Source organism: Euprymna scolopes, chromosome 5, assembly GCF_053919585.1.
Source record: "Euprymna scolopes isolate OS-2025 chromosome 5, ASM5391958v1, whole genome shotgun sequence".
Classification (NCBI taxonomy): Eukaryota; Metazoa; Mollusca; class Cephalopoda; order Sepiida; family Sepiolidae; genus Euprymna; species Euprymna scolopes.
In genome coordinates, this window is record NC_136486.1 from 74,657,884 (window position 1) to 74,681,528 (window position 23,645).

Below are 23,645 nucleotides of genomic sequence, written 5' to 3' on the forward strand. Positions count from 1 at the left end.
AAATTTAAATCATTTCATCACTACCAAGTGACTCATCAGATAGCTTTGACACATTGGCATAGTAACTGCTAATTTAACAAAATTTAATTGTCTGGCCACTAATATGGTTTTTTGTCTTTAAATAAAATTACAAAATACAATTTCTAATTCTTAAATGAATATAATGAAACAAATAAACAGGAATTACAAACCAGCTACAAAGTACAAATTGTAATTCTTTAAGTGAATAACTATGAGCTGAAGTTCTGCACCAGCTGCTGCTCTACTTCCTCTTCTATTCTAGCTGCCTGCTTTCTCCTCAGTATTTAAATGGAATACTTTTAAGTAATAACGAAGAAACGTTAGACTTTCTCTATTTTCATGATGCAGCCTGTTCCTCATAGATTCATAGACATTACCACCTGTACTAAAGAGCTTCTCACCCTCTAAGATGAAGGTGGTGCACTTTAATATTTTGAAGCAGTGGTAAGGTCTCCTGTGTCTTCTTCCACCACTGAAATGGATCATCACCTCTTGCAAGTAGTTTTAAAGCTACATAATGGTCAAGTTCTTTTGTGCACTTAACCATAAGATTTGAGTTTAGATTGTGATTCTTTTACTTCTGCTGTAGTTTCAATTTCCAGGTTTAACTCAGCTTCTACTTGCTCTAAGTTTTGATTTGTTACTGTAGGCTTATTCGAAGCTCATTCATCAAACAGGCTTGAAAGAGATACAGTTTTACTTTCACTGTGATCTTCTTGACCCTCAACAGAGCTTAAAGAAATGTATCCTGGCGATTCTGCGTCATTATCATCCGTAGAAAGTAGAATATGTAGAATCCAATTTTTAGTGTCATTCTTTTGAAATTTAAATATGAATCTTGGATCTAGGAAAGTAAACACAAGTTTTTATTATTTAGATAGGTTGAAAATCTTGTTTCCATTGATTAATGAATTGTTCAACAGTGGTAAGCATTCCACTAAAGTCAGAAATATCAGAATTAGATTGGACATTTTTTGAAAGAGAAAACCTCAAAGCTAAAATTGTAGGTATTATTATCGATATTGTTGAAGTTCTGTGACTTGCTTCTTTAGTGATTTTTTTTCAAATGGATTCAGTAACTGGACAAGTTTTTGAACAAGTCCTCAAGTTGTTAAGGTAGGAATTTTATAGCATTGCAAATTCTTCTACGAAAAAAATAATCGAATCTCTTATTAAAAAATTCCAGTGTGTGCAAATCATTCTGCTTCACATATATGCCACAAAAAAGTCCTTTCTGATTAATGTTTACCAGTTAAAAAATATTGTTATTCTGAAAAACAGCCAAGTTTGTTTGCTATTTTTAAAACTGGTAAATATTAATCAGAAGGGACGTTTTCTGGGTATTCAACGTAAAGCAGAATGGTTGACACAATAGTACTTATGTAGAGAACATTTTGGAAACCCATTTCTTAACATGTGGAGAAGAGGGTGTTTTTCTAACTAGTCTGTACTTTCACCTAACAATTTAATAAACAATGCAAAATCAGTGATTTGTACCACAAGCATTGAAGAAGGACAACTGAAGTTTTTTGTCTGTATGTGTTTTACTGGGGAAGGGATTGAGGAAACCACTTCAAATGGACGAATGTGATCAGTGCCAAATGAAGAATTCAACAGAATTGCAAAGAAATACCAATTGTATAAAGAACTTTATCATTAATAACATGCAGTTCTTACTTTTATTAAAATTAATTTGATGCTGAACACATACGTTTACTTAATTACATTGCCATGATAAACAAATTAGAAAAATACTACATAAAATTAGTACATTTTCTTGAAGATACTATTTAAGAAGTACATGGTGTAAAGAGCTGACATTTGGATATAGTATTCTACAATATGTATTGATTAGGTATGCAATATTCCAGATCTTTCACTAGTTTTTATGATATATAATTTTGAAATTAGTACATGTTTATGACATTTAATACTTTATTTCTGCCACCAAAATTGAACATGTCAGCATTTTTATTGATCCTATCGACTTATAATGAAGTTTTTTTGTTTTGTTTTTTTTACATGGAGGTCACCACTTATCAAGGCCCAGAAGCCACTCAGGGATAAGGGTTATTGTGTGTAATCAATGGGATAGTATCCTAGTAACAGTTAGTATAGGAGATTTGATAAAGTGTCATTACTTAAGGGGGCGGTTCATCAGGAATTTGTTTGTTGGACTTGAAGACATCCAAGTTGAAGTCAGGAGGGAAACAGGCAAGCGGCAGAGAGTTCCACAAGTGTGCACTTCTAAGAAAGAAACTTTGTTCATGGAATCTACGTTTTGGTTTTGGCACAGATAAAGAGTGGGGGAAATTTTTGACAGTGGTTTCAGCTAGACGGGTGTTTTTCATGAAAGATTGGTGAGAGGGGGACCAGAAATTGGAGCTCAGACAAGCACTTGCCATGGAAGTAACGATAAAACAAAGACAGGCTCGCAACGTCTCTCCCGTGGGAGAGAGATTGCAGGGAAGAGAAAAGGGCATCCCCCACTAAGCCACAAAGTCTATTTTGTACTCTGTCAAGGCAGGATAGGCTGTTTTTAGCAGCTCCTGCCCAGATGTGGCAGCAGTACTCCATCCTTGGACATACTTGGCTTTTATATAGAGAATTGCATCATTAGTGAGATATCTTCTGGAGCAGTAGAAGGATCCTACCATTTTTCCAGCAACCTTGGCAACAGACTTGATGTACGTGTTCCATTTCAGATCAGGAGTAAAGGTCAAGCCCAGAAGCTTATCAAAACATGGGGCTTCCCCTAGACGAGAGCCATCCATTTCAATTGATGCCAGATGAGGATCAAAGCATTGATGATGTAAAGATAGGAGCTTGGTTTTAGATGCATTAAAAGTAACCAGTCAACTCTCCCCCTCTGTACCACGTGCTTGAGATCGGAGAGAGAATCAGAGAGAACGTTGTCATTTATGGCCTTTGATGTGTTGCCATAAATGGTCGTGTCATCAACATAAATGTCAACGAATGATTTAAGTATGTGTTTTGGGAGATCATTGATGTAAATCAGGAAGAGGGTTGGACCCAGGATGAACCCCTGAGGGACTCTGATTTCTGCCCATCAACCACTACTCTTATGAGCCTATCAGAGAGAAATGATTTAATGATTGAGAAAACATTTCCAGCTATACTGTAGCTGGAAATCTTGTGAAGTAGGCCCTTATGTCATACCTTATCGAAGGTCTTGATATGTCAAGAGCAATTATCCTAGAAAGGAAACCTTTGTTGAGAGATTCGCTAATCCTATGAGATATAACCGTTAGCACATCTGCTGTAGATATGGCAGAACGGAAACTATATTGCATATCACTAAGAAGGTTATTTCTGCTGAGGTGGTTGACTACTTCTCTATTTAATATGGATTCCAGCAACTTACTTATGACACTCAGGAGACTTATTGGTCTGTACTGAGAAGGAGATGACTTATCACCTGAATTCTTAAATACTTGGTTGCACTGTAATTTTATTCTTTCTTCCTTCAGGTTCTACAAATACACCCGACAGTGGAAAAGTTAGAAAACGTAAAATGGGCTCAGGACGAGAGTAAGTAATTTTTTTTTTCTACATTTTTTATAATTTTTACTTTTTTTTTATGAACTCATCCTTATAAATTCACCAAGTGATTTTCATGTTAAAACTGTTTCTTAATAACCAGAGAATCTGTTTTGTCAAAAATAACTGCAAACAAAGTTACACTTTTTAAACAAATTAATAGAGCTTTGAAAACGGGAAAACTTATATCAAAACATCAATGCCCATTGATCATGAAATGCTTTAGATAATTATAGATTTCAAAGTAGTTCTACTAAAATAGTGATATTTTAAAAACCAAGTCCTCAAAATATCACTATTTTGTTCAGAAATGAATATTCTTTCACATGTAAATTATAAATAATAATTTCAGTTATAAATAATATTTTACATGATATTTTTGAAGACATTTTAGGAAAATAATGATAAAAATTTTAACGCTTTTTTTTTACTCCTACATTCCGTAAAAAAGTTGATACCATTCCCTTATAAGGAAATTTGTTATGAAATTTAGAAAACAATGATTTTATTTTTGTGTTATCTCTAAAAATAAAACTTCAATATGATGTGTATCGAACATTTTATTCCTAAATATTTTTAATTTCCCAACTAATAGGTAAAATAATGTTATTATTTTTATGCATTAAAATGATAATTCTGTGTTGATTTATCTTTTGGTACCAGCAGTTTTTAATTAGTGTCCCCCAAAATATTAGTCTGTTTTTAGCAAAAGCAAACAATTTGAATATTAGAGCTAATACAGGGTGACCCCCCCCCCCAAAAAAAAACAGGACATTCAATTGTTTTTCTGAGCATTTTACAGTCAACGGAGAAAAAAAGGCCAAACACCCTAGTGTTTTGATGTGATGTTTTGAATATAATAAACTAGTTATGACCAAAGTTTCATTTTATTCGGACAAAACACTAAAAAACGTGGCCTAATTAGAGTTGGGGCCCGTTTTTTTTGGTCACCCTGTAATTATAACCTAGCTAATAGCTGAATCAGTAGACACTGTAAGCTGTTTACATGAAAGCGACGAGTTTTCTGAACTACATTTATTTTAAAAATAAAACTTTTTAGTTTAAAATTAATACAGTTTGTGATTCTTTTATAAAATAGAAGATGTTCCTTCAAGAAATATTGCTTTTAACTTTCGAACTTTAATAAATGACTTTCTAGCTGCCAATTAAAAAAACAAAACTATATAAAATTCTGCTTTTTTAGACGATTATGTGTCAATTTTTTAAAAACAAATTTAATGAAAAAAAAAGAAAAAAGTAATTTAGAAGTAGAGGGGGATCAATTTCACATATAAATTTAATGTATAATGATCCCCTATTTCCTGGCCATCCTTGCCTTTTAGAACAGAATAGTTTGATATTTTTTCAATTTGAAAAGTTAGTATATATAAAAAATTATGCTACCACTAAATCTAGGTCGAAGTGAAAAGCCCGTTTCCTAATGTGCCTCTCTCGAACCTGTTGTACAATTAATCTTAAATCCGAGTGACAAGCCCCCTCCCCAAATTTTCTTTTAACCCTACCACTAACCCTCAGTTCGAATGGCACCCACTTCGAAATAAAAACTCTTCTATAACTACCACTAACTCTAAGTTCAAGTGGCAAGACCATGAAAAAAAAATGCACAGGATTTGTTTCTCATAGAAAAATAAATTGCCCTAAAATGCAAGAATGATCTGGAAATGGTGGATTATTTTCATTAAATTTATGTGAAACTAATCCCCCACTCTAAAATAATTGTTTTTTTTTTTTTCTGCCAAGTTTTCAGGATGTTTGCACATAATTGCTCCTAGCCCTTCCACTAACTCGAAGTCGGAGTGGCAAGCATCCTCCTCCAACAAAAATACTCTTAAAACAAGACATAATTGTCTTAAAAAAAAAATCACAGGATTTATTTTCCGTAGAAAAAAAATGGTTAACTACTGTAAAACGTTAGAATTGTTTTAAAATCTAAACTTATTTTACCTGTATTTATATTTTTGCTTTTGCTTCTTATTTCTGCCAAGTTTTTCAGTGTATTCATATGTAATTGCCTAAAGAGAAAGAATTGCATATTTTCTGGAGGCAGGTGAGGGCAATTTAGCAGATGTTAATCTACAATAATACCAAAGAAATCTTGCAATATGTTCGTTTTTAAACAGTCCTAGTATTAGATTTCAGTTTCTTGTATATAAAATGCATAAAAATTTGGGTTTGTTTTACAATACATATTGGTACAAAAAAAGTGATAAAAAGACAAATATATAACAAATAAATGTTATCACATGCAAGATAAGTTACTCTTCTACCTATCTGGAACATTTTTAGTAGTTTTACTCACTTTAGAACGTTTATTTAGTTTGAAAAACAAATAGTGTTGAGCCTTAAGTGAGAACAAGAAAAATGGTCGTGAGTTGACACCTAAATATTTGATGCCTTAATAATGACTAAAAAATATAACAAAATACTGTCAGAAACCCAACCAATAAATGTCACGGTAACATTTATTGGACTAACCCATCCATCCATGATGCTTTATATAGGCAAATAAACGAGTTCAATATAAGCAAGCCTCTGTAAAAGAGTATTAAATCACTATACTAGACAAACATTTTACACCTCTTTGACACTTGTGTTGCTGAAAAGAATTTTTGTATAAGACTATGAAAAATTACTAATGCTCAAAATTTACACTTTTGAAACTTGGAATCAAGACCTACAACAACTTGTTGAATTACAGGCAAAAAAATATTTTTTTACAAAAGAATTCCATTGCCAACTAAATAAATCTTATGTAAAAAAAAAAAAAGGAGAACCTATGATAGAGCCAATGACTGAGCCATTATTGATTCATGGAACCACATTATAAAAAAAATGTGTGTGCAATAGTTAAACTAACTGGGATTGACATGCACCAAGATAATTATACTGCTATTTGATATAGTGGGAGCCGAGACACTCAGTTCTACTATTATGACAAATAAAACTGATTGTTATGAGAGGGCTGCACAAAGAAGTAGATCAGCAGAATTTCTACTGTGAAACAGGGAAAATCAAGAACTTTCCAGCACATTTAAAATGCTGAGCAAAACTGTCCTCATCAAAGTTCTCATTCATCTTCATTACCTAACACTTCTTGCACATAAACTGTAATTCCACTGCATTTCTTGTATACACAATGTTTACAGGTATCACAAAAAATTGCACTAGACTTCCTTTTCACACACATACCTATTTCTGGTTCTTTTCTAAAACTACAACCATTGATCATTACTTCGGTCTTGGTGACATTCACTCTCAAACCTTTACTTTCTATAGCATTTCTGAAAAAATGGAAGGTCTACTTGCTAAGTTACTTGAAGTAGACCTTCCAGTTTTTCACAGACAAACACTAAATCATCAGCATACAGCATCTGTTCTAAGACACAATTAAAAAACAAATTCAATGCAGAACTTTACTTCCACTTTAACATTAGAGCTGTCATTAAATGTGCTGTTAAGTCTAATGCAACATTGGACATTTCTATACAATGCTTGAACAATTTTCACCAACTACTTGTTTTCCTATAGATACCAGATAACCTCTCTTGGCAAGCTGTTGAAATGTGTCAACCAGTGATTGAACAAAACGGGTTTCAATTAGAATAATCAATGCTGGAGTATTTTTATCATATATTCATACCAAACCTCTAGAGACTATGAAATGCTAGCTCACACTTGAAAAACTACCCTTAACAAATTAAATGTCTATAAAAGGTTTCCCATTTCCCCAGCTACACAGGATGTAACTATTTTTATCACCAAATGGAGCAGATATGGGTATCTTTGAGCTCAATAAGCATTTTCATGTGGGAATTTGATGATATATTCACTAATATTGTCCAGAAAACCATATGCATTGATGGCAGTATATTTTGGGTCCAATCAACAGAAGCATCCACCATATGATAGGTTTATATTTTGCCCACTACAGTAAAAACTTAGAAATAATTAAGTGGAAAAGATCTCACTTTCTGGAAAACAAAGGGATAGATTCATCACGTTCTGGTTAACAGAACTGAATAATATCTCTTATCTATTCATTTAATATCACTTTTCTCTTCTTCATGGAGTCAGCCATTTTCTGATATTGTGCAAGCTTACTTTTCAATTCTCACAGTTCAGCAGTCAGCTGTTTCGAAATTCCACTGTGGTGTCTTGTCCAATTACTTGCTTCCAAGTTTTCCTTGACTGGTCAGCCTTCCTGCAATTTAGGACATGCTTCTATAATGATTTATCGAAAAGGATAAATGTTCCTCATGACTATACCAGCATAATCGATTCATCTCTAGAATAACCTTAATGCTAGACAATTGTAGTGATTTCAGCAAATCCTTTGACCTGAAATCTTCAAATTCTGATTAGAATTAAATGCACATTTTAAAATGGGTGTTCTGTTTTGTGTCTGTTGCTTTTCAATTTTCTGTGTTGGATACAGTCAGATTTCACATTGTGCATCCATCTAATTATGGATCTGTCATTACGATGCAGATGAATGAAAGAGGAATGAGCAAGGGCCCAGCATTCACTACCATATTTCATGATGCTCTTAACATAGCTGTTATACAACTTAGCCTGGATGTAGAAAGGAACAGCTTGTGATGTTATCAGAGGCAACAGCTCATTTTGCCCAAGGTATCTTCACTTTTGTGACTGAGTTCACACCTACCACCTGCACTCAGCATATTATCTCCTAGCATACATGCTGAATGACAATGTAATGACAAAAGTAATTCTGAACTTCTGAAAGGTATTGTCACGAACTATCAGATGCCAAACTGCAATGAGTATGCATAATCCTGATAAGATTGGAACTTCAAACAATTGAATGCTACCATCTATTTGTATAAGACATAGTGATTGATTGTGGACATGGAAACTGGTGATATGGTGCAGAAATGCTGGTTGTCCAGTAGATTAGGTTTAAAATTTCCTAACTTAATACTAGAATTTTTAGAAATTGCACAATAGATTAAGGCATTGAGTAACAATTGGTTTTAAGTTCAATAGTCTTTTGGAAATTGATGGTTCAATTCTCACTACGAGCAAAAATTTTTTTAAATGACTTGTCTAAGACATCTACCTGATCATGACTGATGAAATGAGAACAGTCTACTCTCGTGGATTAAATAAAAGGTTAATTTGAAATTTTGTGTAGATTCTACAGTTTGGAGGTTATATTGACTGAAACGCCATGAAAATAACATGCAAGATGCAAATACTAATCCAAATAATACAAAGCCACACGATGTGGAACTTCCTTAACAGCCTGTTACACTGGAGACTATCATGAATTGACAAGCACCTTTCTATCGCTACTGTTCATGAAAGTCTTGAGCCTGCTAAAACTAGCTGATATTTGCATATTGGTTTTAGAGAGAAACATTTTATGAATTATTATTAACAGAATCTCGAAACAACATGTCTGAAATTGTTAAAATCAAAATGCTATGAATAGTATATATACATTATTATTATTAGGGAAAGATTTTAAAATTGTAATTGTCCCTTTTAAAATTTCAAGAATCTCAGTTGAGTGTCTGCCATAGCTGTGTGCTTGTGTACATAATGTTTTCATTTTCTTTAAATTATTTTTTTTCCATTTTATTTTACTTTTCAGTTCCGATGATGATGACAGCCAACAGGGTTCTTTCTCTACTTCTCAAGATGCAATTGATAAAGAAAGATTTGCAAGGTAATTTCACTTTATCATACTGTTGACAATACAGTAAGCATCATATTCTCTTTATCATACCACAATGGGATTTTGTGTTTTTCTCTAACTCCAGAATTCAGATATATTAAAAGAATGTGGTGTTAATCACTTTTTATATTTATGTATGATATACTTATGACAAATATATAAAATATTAGAAACCTAACTTACACATTTAACTTTAAAAATGTTTTTTTTTAATTTTAACTAATAGTTTTCTTAAATCTTCTTTTGAAATAAATAATTGAATATAAAATATGCTTTGTATTTTAGGCATTTAAATATTTACATTTTATCTATATATTAATGAAGGGCATTCATCTATGTGTTTAGCTAAAACTAGAATACTTAAACCAGAAAATATTAATTCAACCTTTTTCTGGCAATATTTGGCATCTTATTTTCAAATCAGCAACTGTCTGTATGAATTTCTACCAAAAAGAAAAGGTAGCAAATATTATCAAGAATGTTTCACAGTTCAAATTCATTTTGTATGAATCAGATGATTCTATTGTTGGCATTGGTTGCCACAATATCTTGCTAGTTAGGGTTCTTTCTAAAAAGACATTGGGTACTTATGAGAAGAAACCATGTAAAGGTCGCCAACATCCTAAGTAAAAGTATTTCTGTGGAACAAACTAGATTTAAACTTTGAGCACTCAGGTTGTCAGTTCATGTTGTTAACCCACTAGCTACTCTTACCTCTTGCACTTTGAATTAAGTACTCTTAATGGGAAAAGATATCTCTTACATTTGCTTTACATTGTCATCATGCCAAAACAACCCAAATGTACTAAAAAACTTAACCCTCAGTATACCCAATTTTACAATGATAAGCAAAAGGCAATCTCTCCATTTGAACTCCGCACAAACAAACACTCACACAAATAAACAAAAATCCTGAAAATATAAAGCCATTCAAGATATACAAGATGTCTCCATTGTCAATCTCTAAACCATACATATACCTAACATTGATGCAATAAGAATAAAAACATAACCAACAACCTCACCTGGGTAGCATTCATCAACAGACATAAAGAAATCATACTGCCAAATAATGGTAACACTTACACAGTCGAATTGGAAGCCATAAAACTGGCACTAGAAATGTTCAAGGGTTTGAGAAAAGAGAAATACATATTTTTTTTTAACTCTTTGTCTTGTTCAATAATGATTGAGAGAAGAAACATAAATCATTGTTACACAAATGAAATATTAGAAATGTGACACTGTCTGATAGACACAGGCAGTAATAGTCTTTGGTTTCCTTATCATGAGAATAGAATTAGAAGAACTCAAAGAGCTAACATGCATATAAAAGAAACAACTAAAATGACACAACTTCCACAGAGAAAGTATAAAACTAAAATCATGAAAATATAATAGTCAACAATATGGGATCTGTTCTGAAATATAAAAATTATATGAACATCAACTAACAGTTTGATTTGAAAATGTGAAGACAAGATGTAGTATTAATCAAATCAGAATCAGACATACACATCTCGCATACACATACTTAGAGCAAAAATTCAGATGCACCTTTTGTGATCTATTACAGTCAAACATTGTAATTAACATTAAAATATATAGGAATACCTGTAAGAAATATTATCATGTGCCAACCTTTACTATGCTGGTAAAAAATGTGCCAACCTCTCACTGTGAAAAAAATTTGCTTCTAAACAAAAAACAAATATACAATTAAATAATATTCAAAATCCCCTTCAAACTCTAAAACCTCAAACTAAGAACTTATCAAATGACTATTCTAAGAATACACTGTATGGCCCAAAATGACTGATGCTGTTAATAAAAAAAACAATCTTAGCATGGCTTTGTTGAAAAATAACATTTGAATGTGTTTGCAAATTAAAAAAAAATATACAACCACATTAAAAATAATGTAACATTACTTCAGCATTTCAAAAGTTAGACAAAAAAAAAGAGAGTATTTTAGAATTTCGTTCTGAATTTGTATTTGTTGCAGATGCTGTTTCTAATAAATGTAAAATATTTATGTAAATAAATTGATTTGACTAGAGGATGGAAATTTATTTTCCATTTTTCCCCCCTTAACTTTTTTATGTTAACAATTAGATAAAATTTTTTTTCACAGACAATCCTCTTGTTAAATATAACTTTTTACCAAGTTCAATAGTTTTTTTTTTTTTTTTTTAATTATTAGTTATTTTCATCACCTTTTACTAGGAAATTTTTTATTTGGTTAAATTTATTTAAAATCTTATCATTTCTCACTTGTCAAATTTTCTCTGCAAGTATCAATCATTGTTGGAGAGTGTTGATCATGACCATTATTGGCATCCATTGGACTGCTCCGAAATGAAATCGCTTGTCTTCAGTTGTTGGCACTGGTAGTTACTGGCGTCTGTCGTGACTGACAATGCTATAAAGGTCGAAACTATGGCATCTTGGATTGACATATTTTGAATTTTTTTAAATTTTCGGTCTCATCTCTCTCTTTCCCAGTATAAATTTTGGCTACCCCAGCAATCCCAATCCCCGGATAGTGCTGTCCATTGCCCACATTCCACACTGAAATCCCTGAGATCTCACCTTAGCACATCCTTGAATCTGAGACGCAGACGACCAACAGGCTGACTACCCTCCTTCAAAACACCATGTAATACATTGTGAGGTAGGCATTCACATGTCTTTCGGTTTACATGGCCTGCTCACCTAAGTCTCATAAATTTAAGTCTTGACGAAAGTGCACCTGAACCTGTCCATCTGAAGAGCTCTTTTTGTGTTATTCTGTCCTCCCATGACACGCCAATGATTGATCAGAGACGTCTTGTATGGAAGGCACTACTGAACTCTTGAGGACGATATGCAGACCACGTCTCAGCCCCATAGAGAAGGACACTCAACACACACTTTGTGACGAGCACTTTTGTCTTGATGGTCAGATGCTTGTTCTTCCAAACGCGCTGTGTGAGCCTCCCAAATGTGGTAGAGGCTAGGCCAAGTCGCATGCTAAGTTTGGGGGTCAAGAGTAATGTTTTTGGTGATGGTCGTACCAAGGTATTGTAATTTATCCCCATTCTCCAGGGTTGTATTATCTATTGTAAAATTAACACTTTCTGATGATTGAGAGAGGATGACAGTTTTCTTAAGACTGATTGTTAGTCTGAAATGTCTATATGAGTTTGAGAAAGAATCTAGAAATTGTTGAAGATCCTCAGTGGAAGATGTGCAAAAGCAGCATCATCAGCGTAGAGGAGTTCACGGACAACTAATTCCTGAACTTTTGATTTGGCTTTATATCGTGAGAGAGTAAAGAAATTCCCATCGTCATGGGTGAGGATCGAAACCCTGACAGATTTATCAACATTCTAATATACTTGTTTGAAAACAAAAGAGAAGTACATTCTGAACAGGGCTGGGACGAGCATGCAGCCCCGTTTGACTCCGTGATTGATCGGAAACCGGTCAGACAAGTCTCCCTCTTACTGAACTCACCCAAACTCCTCAGCCTAACGTTTACAGGGAATATGAACTGGAATAGATACATTGAGAGCATTGCCAAGGCTGCTGCAAGGAAGGTTGGCTCCCTCTACCGTGCTAGAAAACTACTTACGCCTGACAGTATCCTATACCTCTATAAGGCAACCATTCGCCCATGTATGGAGTACTGTTGTCACATCTGGGCTGGAGCATCTGCTGCTTGTCTCTTGCTCCTGGACAGGGTTCAAAAGAGAGTCGCCAACCTGATAGGTCCTGAACTGTCATCTAGGCTTCAGCCTCTGTCCCATCGACGAGATGTTGCATCCCTCTGCCTGTTCTACAAATACTTTAATGATGAATGCTCTGACGAACTGCAAACACTTGTACCTCCCCGACGTAACTACCCCCGACAAACCCGACAAGCTACTAAGTCTCATCCCTTTACAGTAGAGATCCCTAGGTGCAAGAAAGCCTTTTACTCCAATAGTTTCTTTCCCAGAACTGCGGGTCTTTGGAACTCCCTTCCAAGATTCTGCTTTCCCAACTGCAATGAGTGTAATGTTAACAAACATCTTTCTACTCATCTCCCTTCATAATGACCCCGCTAATTAAGTCCCTGATAGTAGCCCCCTGCTTCAAAGTGGCACTGTGCCTTGTTTGGGGTGAAAATTGAATAAATAAAAAAAAAAATAAAAAATAAAAAAAAAAATGCATGTTCTCGTGAAATGCTCTGATGAGGGACAACAGGATGAGGAATATAGCTTCTCTGTTGACCCGGTCAAATGCTTTTGTCAGGTCTATGAAAGCCATATGTAGTGGTTGTCCCTGTTCTCATGCTTTCTCCTGGAGCTGTCTCACACAGATCATGTCCGTAGTTGACTGACCTGCAATTTAGGATACACAGTTTTGGCAATTTTCTGTAGATGTGAGAGGAGTTACACTGAGAAGTGAGATGCCACGGTAATTGTTGCAATCCCCCTCTTGAACCTTTATTTTTGAAAAGTGTTGTAATTTTTGCATCTTTGAAATCTTGTGGAAGAGTTAAGTGGGCCCAGCAGTTGAGGATAAGCCAGTGGATGCGTTTGGTAAGAACCTCTGAGCCTGTTTTGAGGAGCTCAGCGGATATTCCATCCTAACCTGCAGCTTTATTGTTGTGGAGAGTAAATATTACTTTGGCTCCTGTTGGATTGTTGGTTCTTCACCTAGTTCTTTAGGTTTGGGAAAGGATTGATTGACTGAAATACCTGGTGAGACACGTTGCTGTTACCATTATACAAGTCAGTGTAATGTTCAATCCATCAATCTAATTTCTCAGAATAATCCATGATTGTCGTACCGTCTTTACACTGAAGGATACCAAGTGATTGTTTGGAGGGCTCTAATGCAGCAGACTTTATTCCAGAGTATATTCCTCGAATGCCTCTTGCATCACAAGCTGTTTCAATTGCAGTGCAAAGAGAATCCCAATACTCCTTCACACATTTTCTAGTGACCCTAGACAGCAAGTCTATGTGGTATTCTTTACTTTTCCTAGGTGTTCTGATTTTATGGGAGAGAAGGGCATGTCGTTTTTCTTTGAGAACTGGCTAGATGGTCGAAAATGAGGCAGAAAATCAATCTGGGTTTCTCCTGGCCTGTCTCCCAAAAACATCAACAGTACAGTCTTGGATTGATTTCTTCATTATAGTCCAGTACTGTTCTGGATTGGTCACCCTTCGGTAGCTGTTTTACACTTTTCAGACAAGGTCTTGCAGAACTCATTGAATTTGGAGGGAATGTTGGTTTTGGAGAGGTCAATCTTAAGCGATTTAATAACTCTCTTATGGTAGGGCTTTGGCTGAAGCACCATTCGATAAACCACAATGCTGTGATCTGTGTCACTCTGCACTGTGGTATGCTTGTGTGTTGTGTACTCTGCTCTTGTTATTTATTTTGGTCAAGTTGATGCCAGCAGGATGATCTTGGATGATGCCAGGACACCTTATGTGTTTGTGATGATTAGGTTGTTTCTGCAGCACAGCTCAAGGAGGCATTGCCCATTTTTATTTATCCTTCCAACTCCAAAGTTTCCGAGGCATTGTGACCAGCTTGTGTAATCAACCCCGACCTGAACATTCATGTCCCCAAGTAACACTGTGTGTTCTTTCTCAGAGCATGTTCTTAGCTTTTCCTCTAATTGTTCATAGAAGACATCTTTCACTAATTCTTCGGCATCAAGAGTTGCCGCGTAGGCAGATAGGATGAGAACACTACCCTGCTCTGTGTTGAGCCTCAGATGTGAGAGACTGTCGGAAATAGAAATCTTCTTCCACTCTAGAAAGACACGGCAATATGCCAGTCGGCCAAAAAAAAAAAAAAACGGACGCCGAACCATTATGTCAAACAGACGTTAAATATTAATTTTCAAATTCATCTTAACTCCTAACAAATGTATTTCATGTTGCCTTGTTTAAATTTGTTTTTTTTGTTTTATTTATGTATATTTATTTATCTGTCTCTACTTTTCCCGTCTTGCAAAACTTTTAAGATGAGATTCGTCACCCCCACCCCCACCCCCGACTACTATTCGAACAGACAAAACACTGCTCACTCATGCTACATTCAAGTAAACTAGCGATAAAAAACAAAAATGCCGGGAATTATTTTCTCTATTACAGTAGATGAAGTTAGGACTTTATTTAAGTAATATACTTCATAATACTATTACTATGAGCTTGCTTATATTGAAAATGCTTGCTTCCTTGCTAGCCAATCAAACCATCTAATATAGTTAGTCTTACTTTCAATTATATTCGAAATATAATACACAGTGACATTAGCAAAGAAAAAGTCACCTATGAAAACGAGAACCTCCCAAATTAAAACCTTGAATAATTATCTAAACTCAAATGTAAATTAATATTAAGCTGACTTCACAAATTGATAAAAGGTCATTATTGGATTTTAATTATGAGGTGAAGCTCGAATGATTCAAACTCGAGATAGATAACGCTAAAAACATCCCCACATTAATATGGGAGGGGAGATTATCTTCAAAAAGCGTCCTGAATTGATAATTGAGCACCGGACTTTACTAAGTAGATATTAATAAGTCCTTTGTACCTATTCCCCCCACTTTTTTTTTTTTTTTTTTAATGGAGAGTAGATAATGCAGTGAATGTGTTATCGGCAGCTCCAGTAACTCTCACTTTTTTTTTTGTCCTTCAGTCCTCATTTAAATGAGTGATTTTTCTGACAAAGGGTGAAGAAAAAGCTGCTTTCCAGGTCGGTAGTACTTTGTGAACAGTAGTCTGAGATGTCGGAAATTTTTCTGTCTCTGTCTATTCTTGTGGCCATGTCACTAGTAGGCGTGCTGGAGGTAAACATTTCGTCTGGGCTGACGTTATCCGCCTAATAGTCAGGGACCCGAACCTTGGATTAACCACTAAGGAGGCTGTCCTATCAGCAAGCGCAAAGTACTGGGGCTGCTGTATTGCCATTTGGTGAATGGATTCTGGACCATGCAGTAGTTCCTGGTGGGGCCTCTTGATGCCATACTAGTGGGTAATTGTTACGGCTTTACCTTATCATGTGCTACATAAAAAAATAAAAAAATTCCTGTCCTTTTCTCTCTTACTTTCCCTCTCTATCCTGCTCTAACCAAGTATGCTGACCTGTTCCACAAATCCCAAAACCTCAACATGAAATATCTCCAGAAAAAAAACTCGAATAAACCTAGAACCCCATCTTCCAACGAAGACCCCTACTACCATGTCTCCTTCTCCAACATCAGGGGTCTACGTTCCAACCTTCCAGAGGTTGAAACCCAATTACAGGAGACGAAACTGGACATATTCTTTCTAAGCGAAACTGGAATAGGGCCGACCACTTCCCTAGATGAGTTCATAATTAACGGATACTCTAACTTAATAGCTAAATCTGACCCCCAAGACTGCCATGGGCATGGAATATGTGCCTACATTAAAGATGGCTTCCCGTGTGGCAGGGATATCTCTATAGAAGATCCTAATGTACCCTATATGTGCTTCCGGGTTGCACTTGCTTACACCACTGCATTTATATTTGCCCTCTATTGGCCCCATAACAACGGAGTTACTATCTTTAAAAGTATATTTGAGAAAATAGACCAGATTCTGTCTCCATATCCCTCGGCTAACATCCACATCTGTGGTGACTTCAACATCCATAACGTGGAATGGCTGACCTACTCAAATAAGACAGAAGATGAGGGGTTTTTTTTTCATGATTTTGCCATTGCTTATGACCTCACTCAGATTGTTCGCGAGCCCACCCATGTGCCCGATACTACGATACTACAGGTCAATATGCAAGCCTCCTAGACCTTTTCTCTCAACCTCCCCTGAGCTATGTTCATGTTCTGTTCAGTCTTCTCTAGGCTCCTCCGACCACTCCGTCGTATCAGTTAAGATAAAAATGAAATGTAATAAGTTCCCAGACGTACCCCTCCACCATACTGTATACCAATACTCCATGGCTGACTGGGATAGCTTCCGTACATTCATATCTGATCTACCTCTGCATTCCATGTTTAAAAAGGATGTGTTCTCTATAGTATCAGACCTGACCGAATGGTTAATTGTAGGCATAGACCGATTCATACCATCTAAAAAATTCCAACAAAAACCTTACAGCCAGCCATGGTGGTCTCCCCAGAATGTGCTGCTGCTATTGCGCACAGAAATCACTTTTTCCATAACTACCAACGTAATAGATGCACTGAGACTAAAGCTGCCTTCAGGACTGCCAGCAACCACTGTAAAAGAGTAATAAAAAATGCAAGAGAGCTATATGCCCAGTCTGTTAAATCCAAAGTAGCTGATCAGTGGCTTGGTTCCTACTAGTTTTGGCAAATAACAAATAGGATCCTAAACAGAAGTGTGCGTTCTATCCCAACCATTATCAATGGACCAGAGGTCAACTCGTCAGCATCAGACAAGGTCAAACTATTTGCCAAGAACTTTGCAGCTAATTCTACCCTATGCAACGAAGGCCATCAACTCCCCATATTTCCTCCTATAACACAGAACACTAGGTAACATACAAATATCTGTGCATGAGGTTGCCAAGCTAATCAAGAACCTTGATTCCAGTAAAGCAACTGGCCCTGACGGCATCCCAATTATAGTGTTAAAAAAGCTTCAACCAGAACTTGCTCCCATACTTACGAAACTGTTTAAAGAGAAGTGCTTTCCAACACCCTGGAAAACCTCATCAGTATGTCCTGTATTTAAGAATTCAGGTGATAAGTAGGGCTGTGACAATATTCTCTTTCAAATATGCTCTATATTCTTTTTATATGCCGGGAATATTCTTTAAAAATATGCTCGAGAATATGCTTTTTTTACACGGGAATATTCTTTTTTAAAAAGAATATGCTTTTTTGCATAGGAATATTCTTTTTAAAAAGAATATGCTGCTTTGAGACGGAATATTCTCTTTGGCTACCGTATATTTATTTTTATAAATCGCATATTTTCACTGTACTTCAAGCGAAAATATTTATGCTAGGTACCTTAGATTTACGTTTGCAACAATATTAACCCTTTCGATTCCAATGGGCCGATATATCGGCCATGGGGATTTAAGGTAAAAGAAGACTTACAGATATTTCAGCCTTAGTATAGTATTTTAATAGAACGGATATAGTTGAGTAGTTGGTAATTTTGCAATGTTAGGGTCGAAAGGGTTAATTATTTGTTTTTTTATAAATTCTATTGATGATTTTGTAAAAGCTTCAGTTAATGTCGAAAACGCAAGAAAATATATAGAAAAAATGTTTATTTTTATGCTATAAATACTTCTAACAATTAAACACTATCAAGCTTAAACAAATATTTTATTCATTGCATTTTACAATTAAATGCGTTTTTAAGTTCTCAAAATTGAAACTTCTGTGGTTGTCTGCTAAAACGGTCTTATACTGGGAAAAAACTCGTTCCACGTCGCATGAGACTACTGGGGGCATATTTCAAGCTGACCATTTCTTCGGCACTTAAAACTTTTAAATGATCTATGTCATCCAAATTTCCTTCATTTTCAAAAGCTTTCCCACTAATAAGTGCATCGAGACGTTTTAAAGTAGCAAAACCTTTGTTCTTTGAAATGACATTCTTCAGCTTTTTACGAAATTGGAAGTCATCCATCTCCTCAAGTGTCATTTCGACCTCTCTAATTAATTCAATAGATTTTGAAAGACTCAGCCCTTTAGTCTCCAACTTTGCAATATTTTTTGTTAAAATGGAAAAACTGTTGGCGATAAAGCCGAGATCATATGGCAGTGATTCCTCATCCAACAGTTTTTTGGATTCCAATATACTTTGGGCCTCTGTTGAATCTAGCGACATTATGACAGGAGTAATTTCGGGCAAATGTTTGGCGTAATAATGCGCTGCATCTAACCACGTACCCCATCTTGTTACAATGGGACTCGGTGGAAGGGGCACTCCTGGGGCTAGTTCCCTGAACTTTTCGATCCGATTGGGTGCTTTTAAAAATATACTTTTTACAGTTGAAATCAGTTTATTTACTTTTGGGTGCGCCTGCCTGACTAATTCCGCAACCCTGTGCAAGCCATGGGCCAAACAAGTAACGTGCACCATTTTCGAGTATAAAACCTGAAGAGCATTCATAGCTTTGGACATATATGCAGCTGCATCAGTGGTTACAAGGAGCACATTATTATAAAGGACTTGCTGCGGCCACAAAAACTGCAACGAATCGTTAAAAAAAGCAGCAATTGTGGAATAATTAACTTTTGGCAGACATGCAATATTTCCCAAATAGCACTTGCTGCGTTCCTCTTCTACCCCAAGAATGCCAAACACAAAGCAAGCAATAAAACGCTGCTCTACATCAGTGGTTTCATCAATCGAGACCCACAGTTTCATTCCAGCGGCTTTTTCTCTGAGTGACTTGACTTTTGCTTCGTACACTTCACTAACGTAATATTTTCTTAGTGTAGTCTGATTTGGAATATTTCTATGTGTGTACCTATGAAGAAAGTCTTTGAACACATTATTGCTCAGTTTATGAAGCAGAATATCCGCTGCAATCAACGCTTTGCATAAGTCAGCGTTGAACAAATTATTCGTACTGGCTCCTAAATCAGTTGCTGTAGTAGGAACTTCGCCTAACGTTGCCGTGTATGTCTTTTTTGCCAGATGTGCGTTGGTTTTTAAATGCTGCTTTAGAGATTTTTTTACAACTTTTGATCTGTAAAAATAAAAATCAATTATTTAATGGTAATATATACATTTAAAGGAAGGGTGGAAAAAGTTATTTGAAGCCGATTAACATTTATTAATTAACGTAAAAAGTAGATAAAATAAATTGTAAATTTCAACGTTCAATCAAAGTTTAATACAGCTAGATTTACCATTATAGAACTTCAAAAACAAAACTACTATAACAACGCCAATCTATTAGTCAACTATATTTCAAATTTTATGTATTAAAGTTTGTTCCTACCTGGATATTGCAGTATTTGCAGGTTAAGCAATTGCCAGTTAACTGGTAATCTTCAAATTCATCGGCATATCTTGCCATCCGTTCAGCAGAAGTGCTAATTATTTTCGGCATTTTTTGTTTAGTTTTTTTAGATCTTGTAAATTCGTCCTGGGTACTAACACGCTTTGAGTATCTACAAGGACGAGATGTTTGTACATATTTATATATATGTCTATAATATCACTCTTTTTCAACAGATCAAATTTTAGACCCTTTTTTATGTAAATTCACATCTGTTAGGGTTATATCACGTTTAATTCATCTAAAAAAAATGAATAAATTAAAAACTCTTATCCAAATATTTTCTTTCAGCATATTTTTGGCAAAACAAAACTTATTCCATAAATATTTTGCATATTCTTTTTTAAAAAGCATATTCTTTTTTTTTAAGGAATATGCTTTTTATCAAAAGAATATTCTCTAACCCAATATATGTAAAGAATTGTTTTTTATTAAAGAATATTCTTGACATTGCCTTACTCATTAATGTATATACTGTTTATATACTGTGAACAATTGAACACTCTATGGAACTTAAATATTTTATTTATTGCATTTTATAATTAAATTAGTCTTTAAATTATCAAAATTAAAGCTTCTTTGGTTGTCCGCTAAAATAGCCTTATAATGAAAAAAAAAAAAACTTGTTCCAATCGTAGGAGATTACTGGACCATATTTAAACCTGGCTATTTTTTCGATACAAATTGTAGTTACAATCCTTTGGACACTACGGGGCCGATATATCGGCCCTGGAGACCTAGGGCAAAAAGAATACGCGGATATTTCATCCCTAATATAATCCTCTAATAGAATGGCTCTCATTAGGAACCAAAGGTTATTGTAAATTCACAACTACGAAGGTTTTACCATGTTTAATTTAATTTATATAAAAAAGAAAACTTCGTAAAATTAAGACTCGTATGCAAATACTTATTTCAACATATTTTTGGCACAACTTATTCCATAAATATTTTGCATATTCTTTTTTTTAAGAGAATAGGCTTTTTGTTAAAGGAATATTCTTTAAAAAAATGAATATGCTTTTTGTTAAAAGAATATTCTCTAACGAAATATATGCAAAGAATATTCTTTTGTAAAAGAATATGCTTGTCACAGCCCTAGTGATAAGTCATCTCCCCCTCAGTCAGACCAATAAGTCTCCTGTGAGTAAGTTGCTGATATCCATATAAAATAGAGAAATAGTACACCACCTCAGCAGAAATAACCTTCCTAGTGACACGCAATATGGTTTCCGTTCTGCAAGATCTACTGCAGATGTGCTAACGGTTATATCTTATAGGATTAGTGAATCTCTTGATAAAGGCTTCCTTTCTAGGGCAATTGCTCTTGACATATCAAAGGCCTTTGACAAGGTATGGCATAAGGGCCTACTTCACAAGATTTCCAGTTACGGTATAACTGGAAATGTTTTCTCAATCATTAAATCATTTCTCTCCGATAGGCTCATAAGAGTAGTGGTCGATGGACAAAAATCAGAGGCCTGCAGTATTAATGCTGGAGTCCCTCAAGAGTCTGTCCTGGGCCCAACTCTCTTCCTGATCTACATCAATGATCTCCCTAAACGCATACTTAAATCATTCGTTGATATCTATGCTGATAACACGACCATCTACCAAATCATTAAAATGTATAATTTTCCTTGTTGATGGTGCCACTTCAAGAGAGTCTTGTTACTTGCAGTGCTGCAGTATCAATAGTATGCTTGAGCAGTTCTCAATCAATAACAGCAGTTTTTTGAGCATCATCAAGGTCAGAATCATTATCGTATTCATTCCAGTGGTTATTATTCGGACATTCCATGTAGCAAAGGTAAGCTTAGATTTTTTGAGTGAATAACTGAATGCTGTGTCCTGCACACACATGAAGGTAGCGTGTGATGAAGTGATAGCACTTGATCAGGGACTGTCTGACTTGAGCGGGCAGTAGCTTATCATGAGACTAAACAGTCTCTCCCACTGTTGATTGCTGTCCCTAGCACCTGGCTATATCACCATTAACCAGAGCTTATAACCGGTAACTACTGTAACCCTGTTTGCTTCAACAGCTACGATGTGAGGCAGTTGGTTCTGCTTGGTAGATGCAATGTTGTTGGTCATAGTTTGGATCTCTGCCAGGACTGTTAAGCTTGCGTGGATGATCCTTGCATTGACCAAGTGCTTCTCTAGCCTGAACTCTCCCTGTATCAGAGGAAAGGTTATGCTAGTATGTCTGAGAAAGAGAACAAGTGCAGGGGCTACCATAAAAGAAATCCATGATTATCTCAAATGCCTTAATAGGGCCCCACTCCATTTGGTGGCTGGCTGTTGAGTGCTTAGGTATCTCATCTGCCTTTTAGTCTTACACAGGAGGAACCACCCACCCTTGAGAGGACCAGGCTGGTATTAGTGAAGAGGACAACACTGCTGGCACGTCATGACACAGATAATACCAAGTTACATCGTATCAGTATCAGGAGTGGGGCTCCTGACCTGACGTATATATATACATTTTGAATTTGTCTTTACATAAGCAGTAGTTTGTTGCTACACAGTCATGAGCATGTTTCGGTCTACCATTATTTACCAACTAGATACCTCTTCAGGCAACAACCCTTATTTTCGAAAGCGGAATTCTAAATGAAGAGCAAAAATTAACTTTCAGCAAAAGAAGGTATATTTTTTTTTTTTTTAAACGGGTCGTGAGGGTGAAGATTCAGCTGCACGGAGAACAGGGTTGAATTGGGTGCGAATTTGTTAGTTTATTTATTTATCGGTGTCTTTATTCATTCATTTTTCTGTTGGTGTTAGGGGAATAGAGTCTGTAGGGTTAGTGGGTTGAGGGTATTGGATTCTAAAGCTAGAGCTGTGCAAATATTATCTTCAATAAGAGTGAAGCTCGTTTGTCTGTTGCTCGCTGCCTGTCTGAGACTTTCAAGGGTTAGTGTGCCTTAAAATTTCCTTTTTTTATGTTTATTTTAATTTAATATACTTATATTTATATCTGCGAAGACACCGATAAATAAATTAATAAACAAATACGAAAATAAATAAACTAACAAATTCGCACCCAATTCAACCCTGTTCTCCGCGCTGCTGAATCTTCACCCTCATGATCCGTTTACAAAAAAAAACAAAAACAAACAAACCTTCTTTTGCCAAAAGTTCATTTTTGCTCTTCATTTAGAATTTCGCTTTTGAAAATAAGGGTCTCTAGTAAATAAATACTAGTAGACCAAAACATGCTTATGACTGTGTAGCAACAAACTACTGCTTATGTAAAGACAAATTTAAAATGTAACTTGCTCTACTTCTGTATTGAGCGCTCTTGTAT

General features: G+C 35.4%; 1 protein-coding gene across 21 annotated transcripts in view; it reads left to right on the forward strand.

Annotated features, from left to right (window-relative positions):
- Positions 1-23,645, forward strand: part of LOC145276852 (aryl hydrocarbon receptor nuclear translocator homolog) — a 281,732-nt gene that overhangs the window by 83,152 nt on the left and 174,935 nt on the right. For all 21 annotated transcript variants that reach the window (XM_080128232.1, XM_080128240.1, XM_080128225.1 and 18 more), the window contains 2 exons: positions 3,513-3,573; positions 9,221-9,295. In XM_080128232.1, the coding sequence (XP_079984358.1) occupies positions 3,557-3,573; positions 9,221-9,295 (92 nt within the window). In that variant the 5' untranslated portion in view covers positions 3,513-3,556. The remainder of the gene's footprint in view (positions 1-3,512; positions 3,574-9,220; positions 9,296-23,645) is intronic.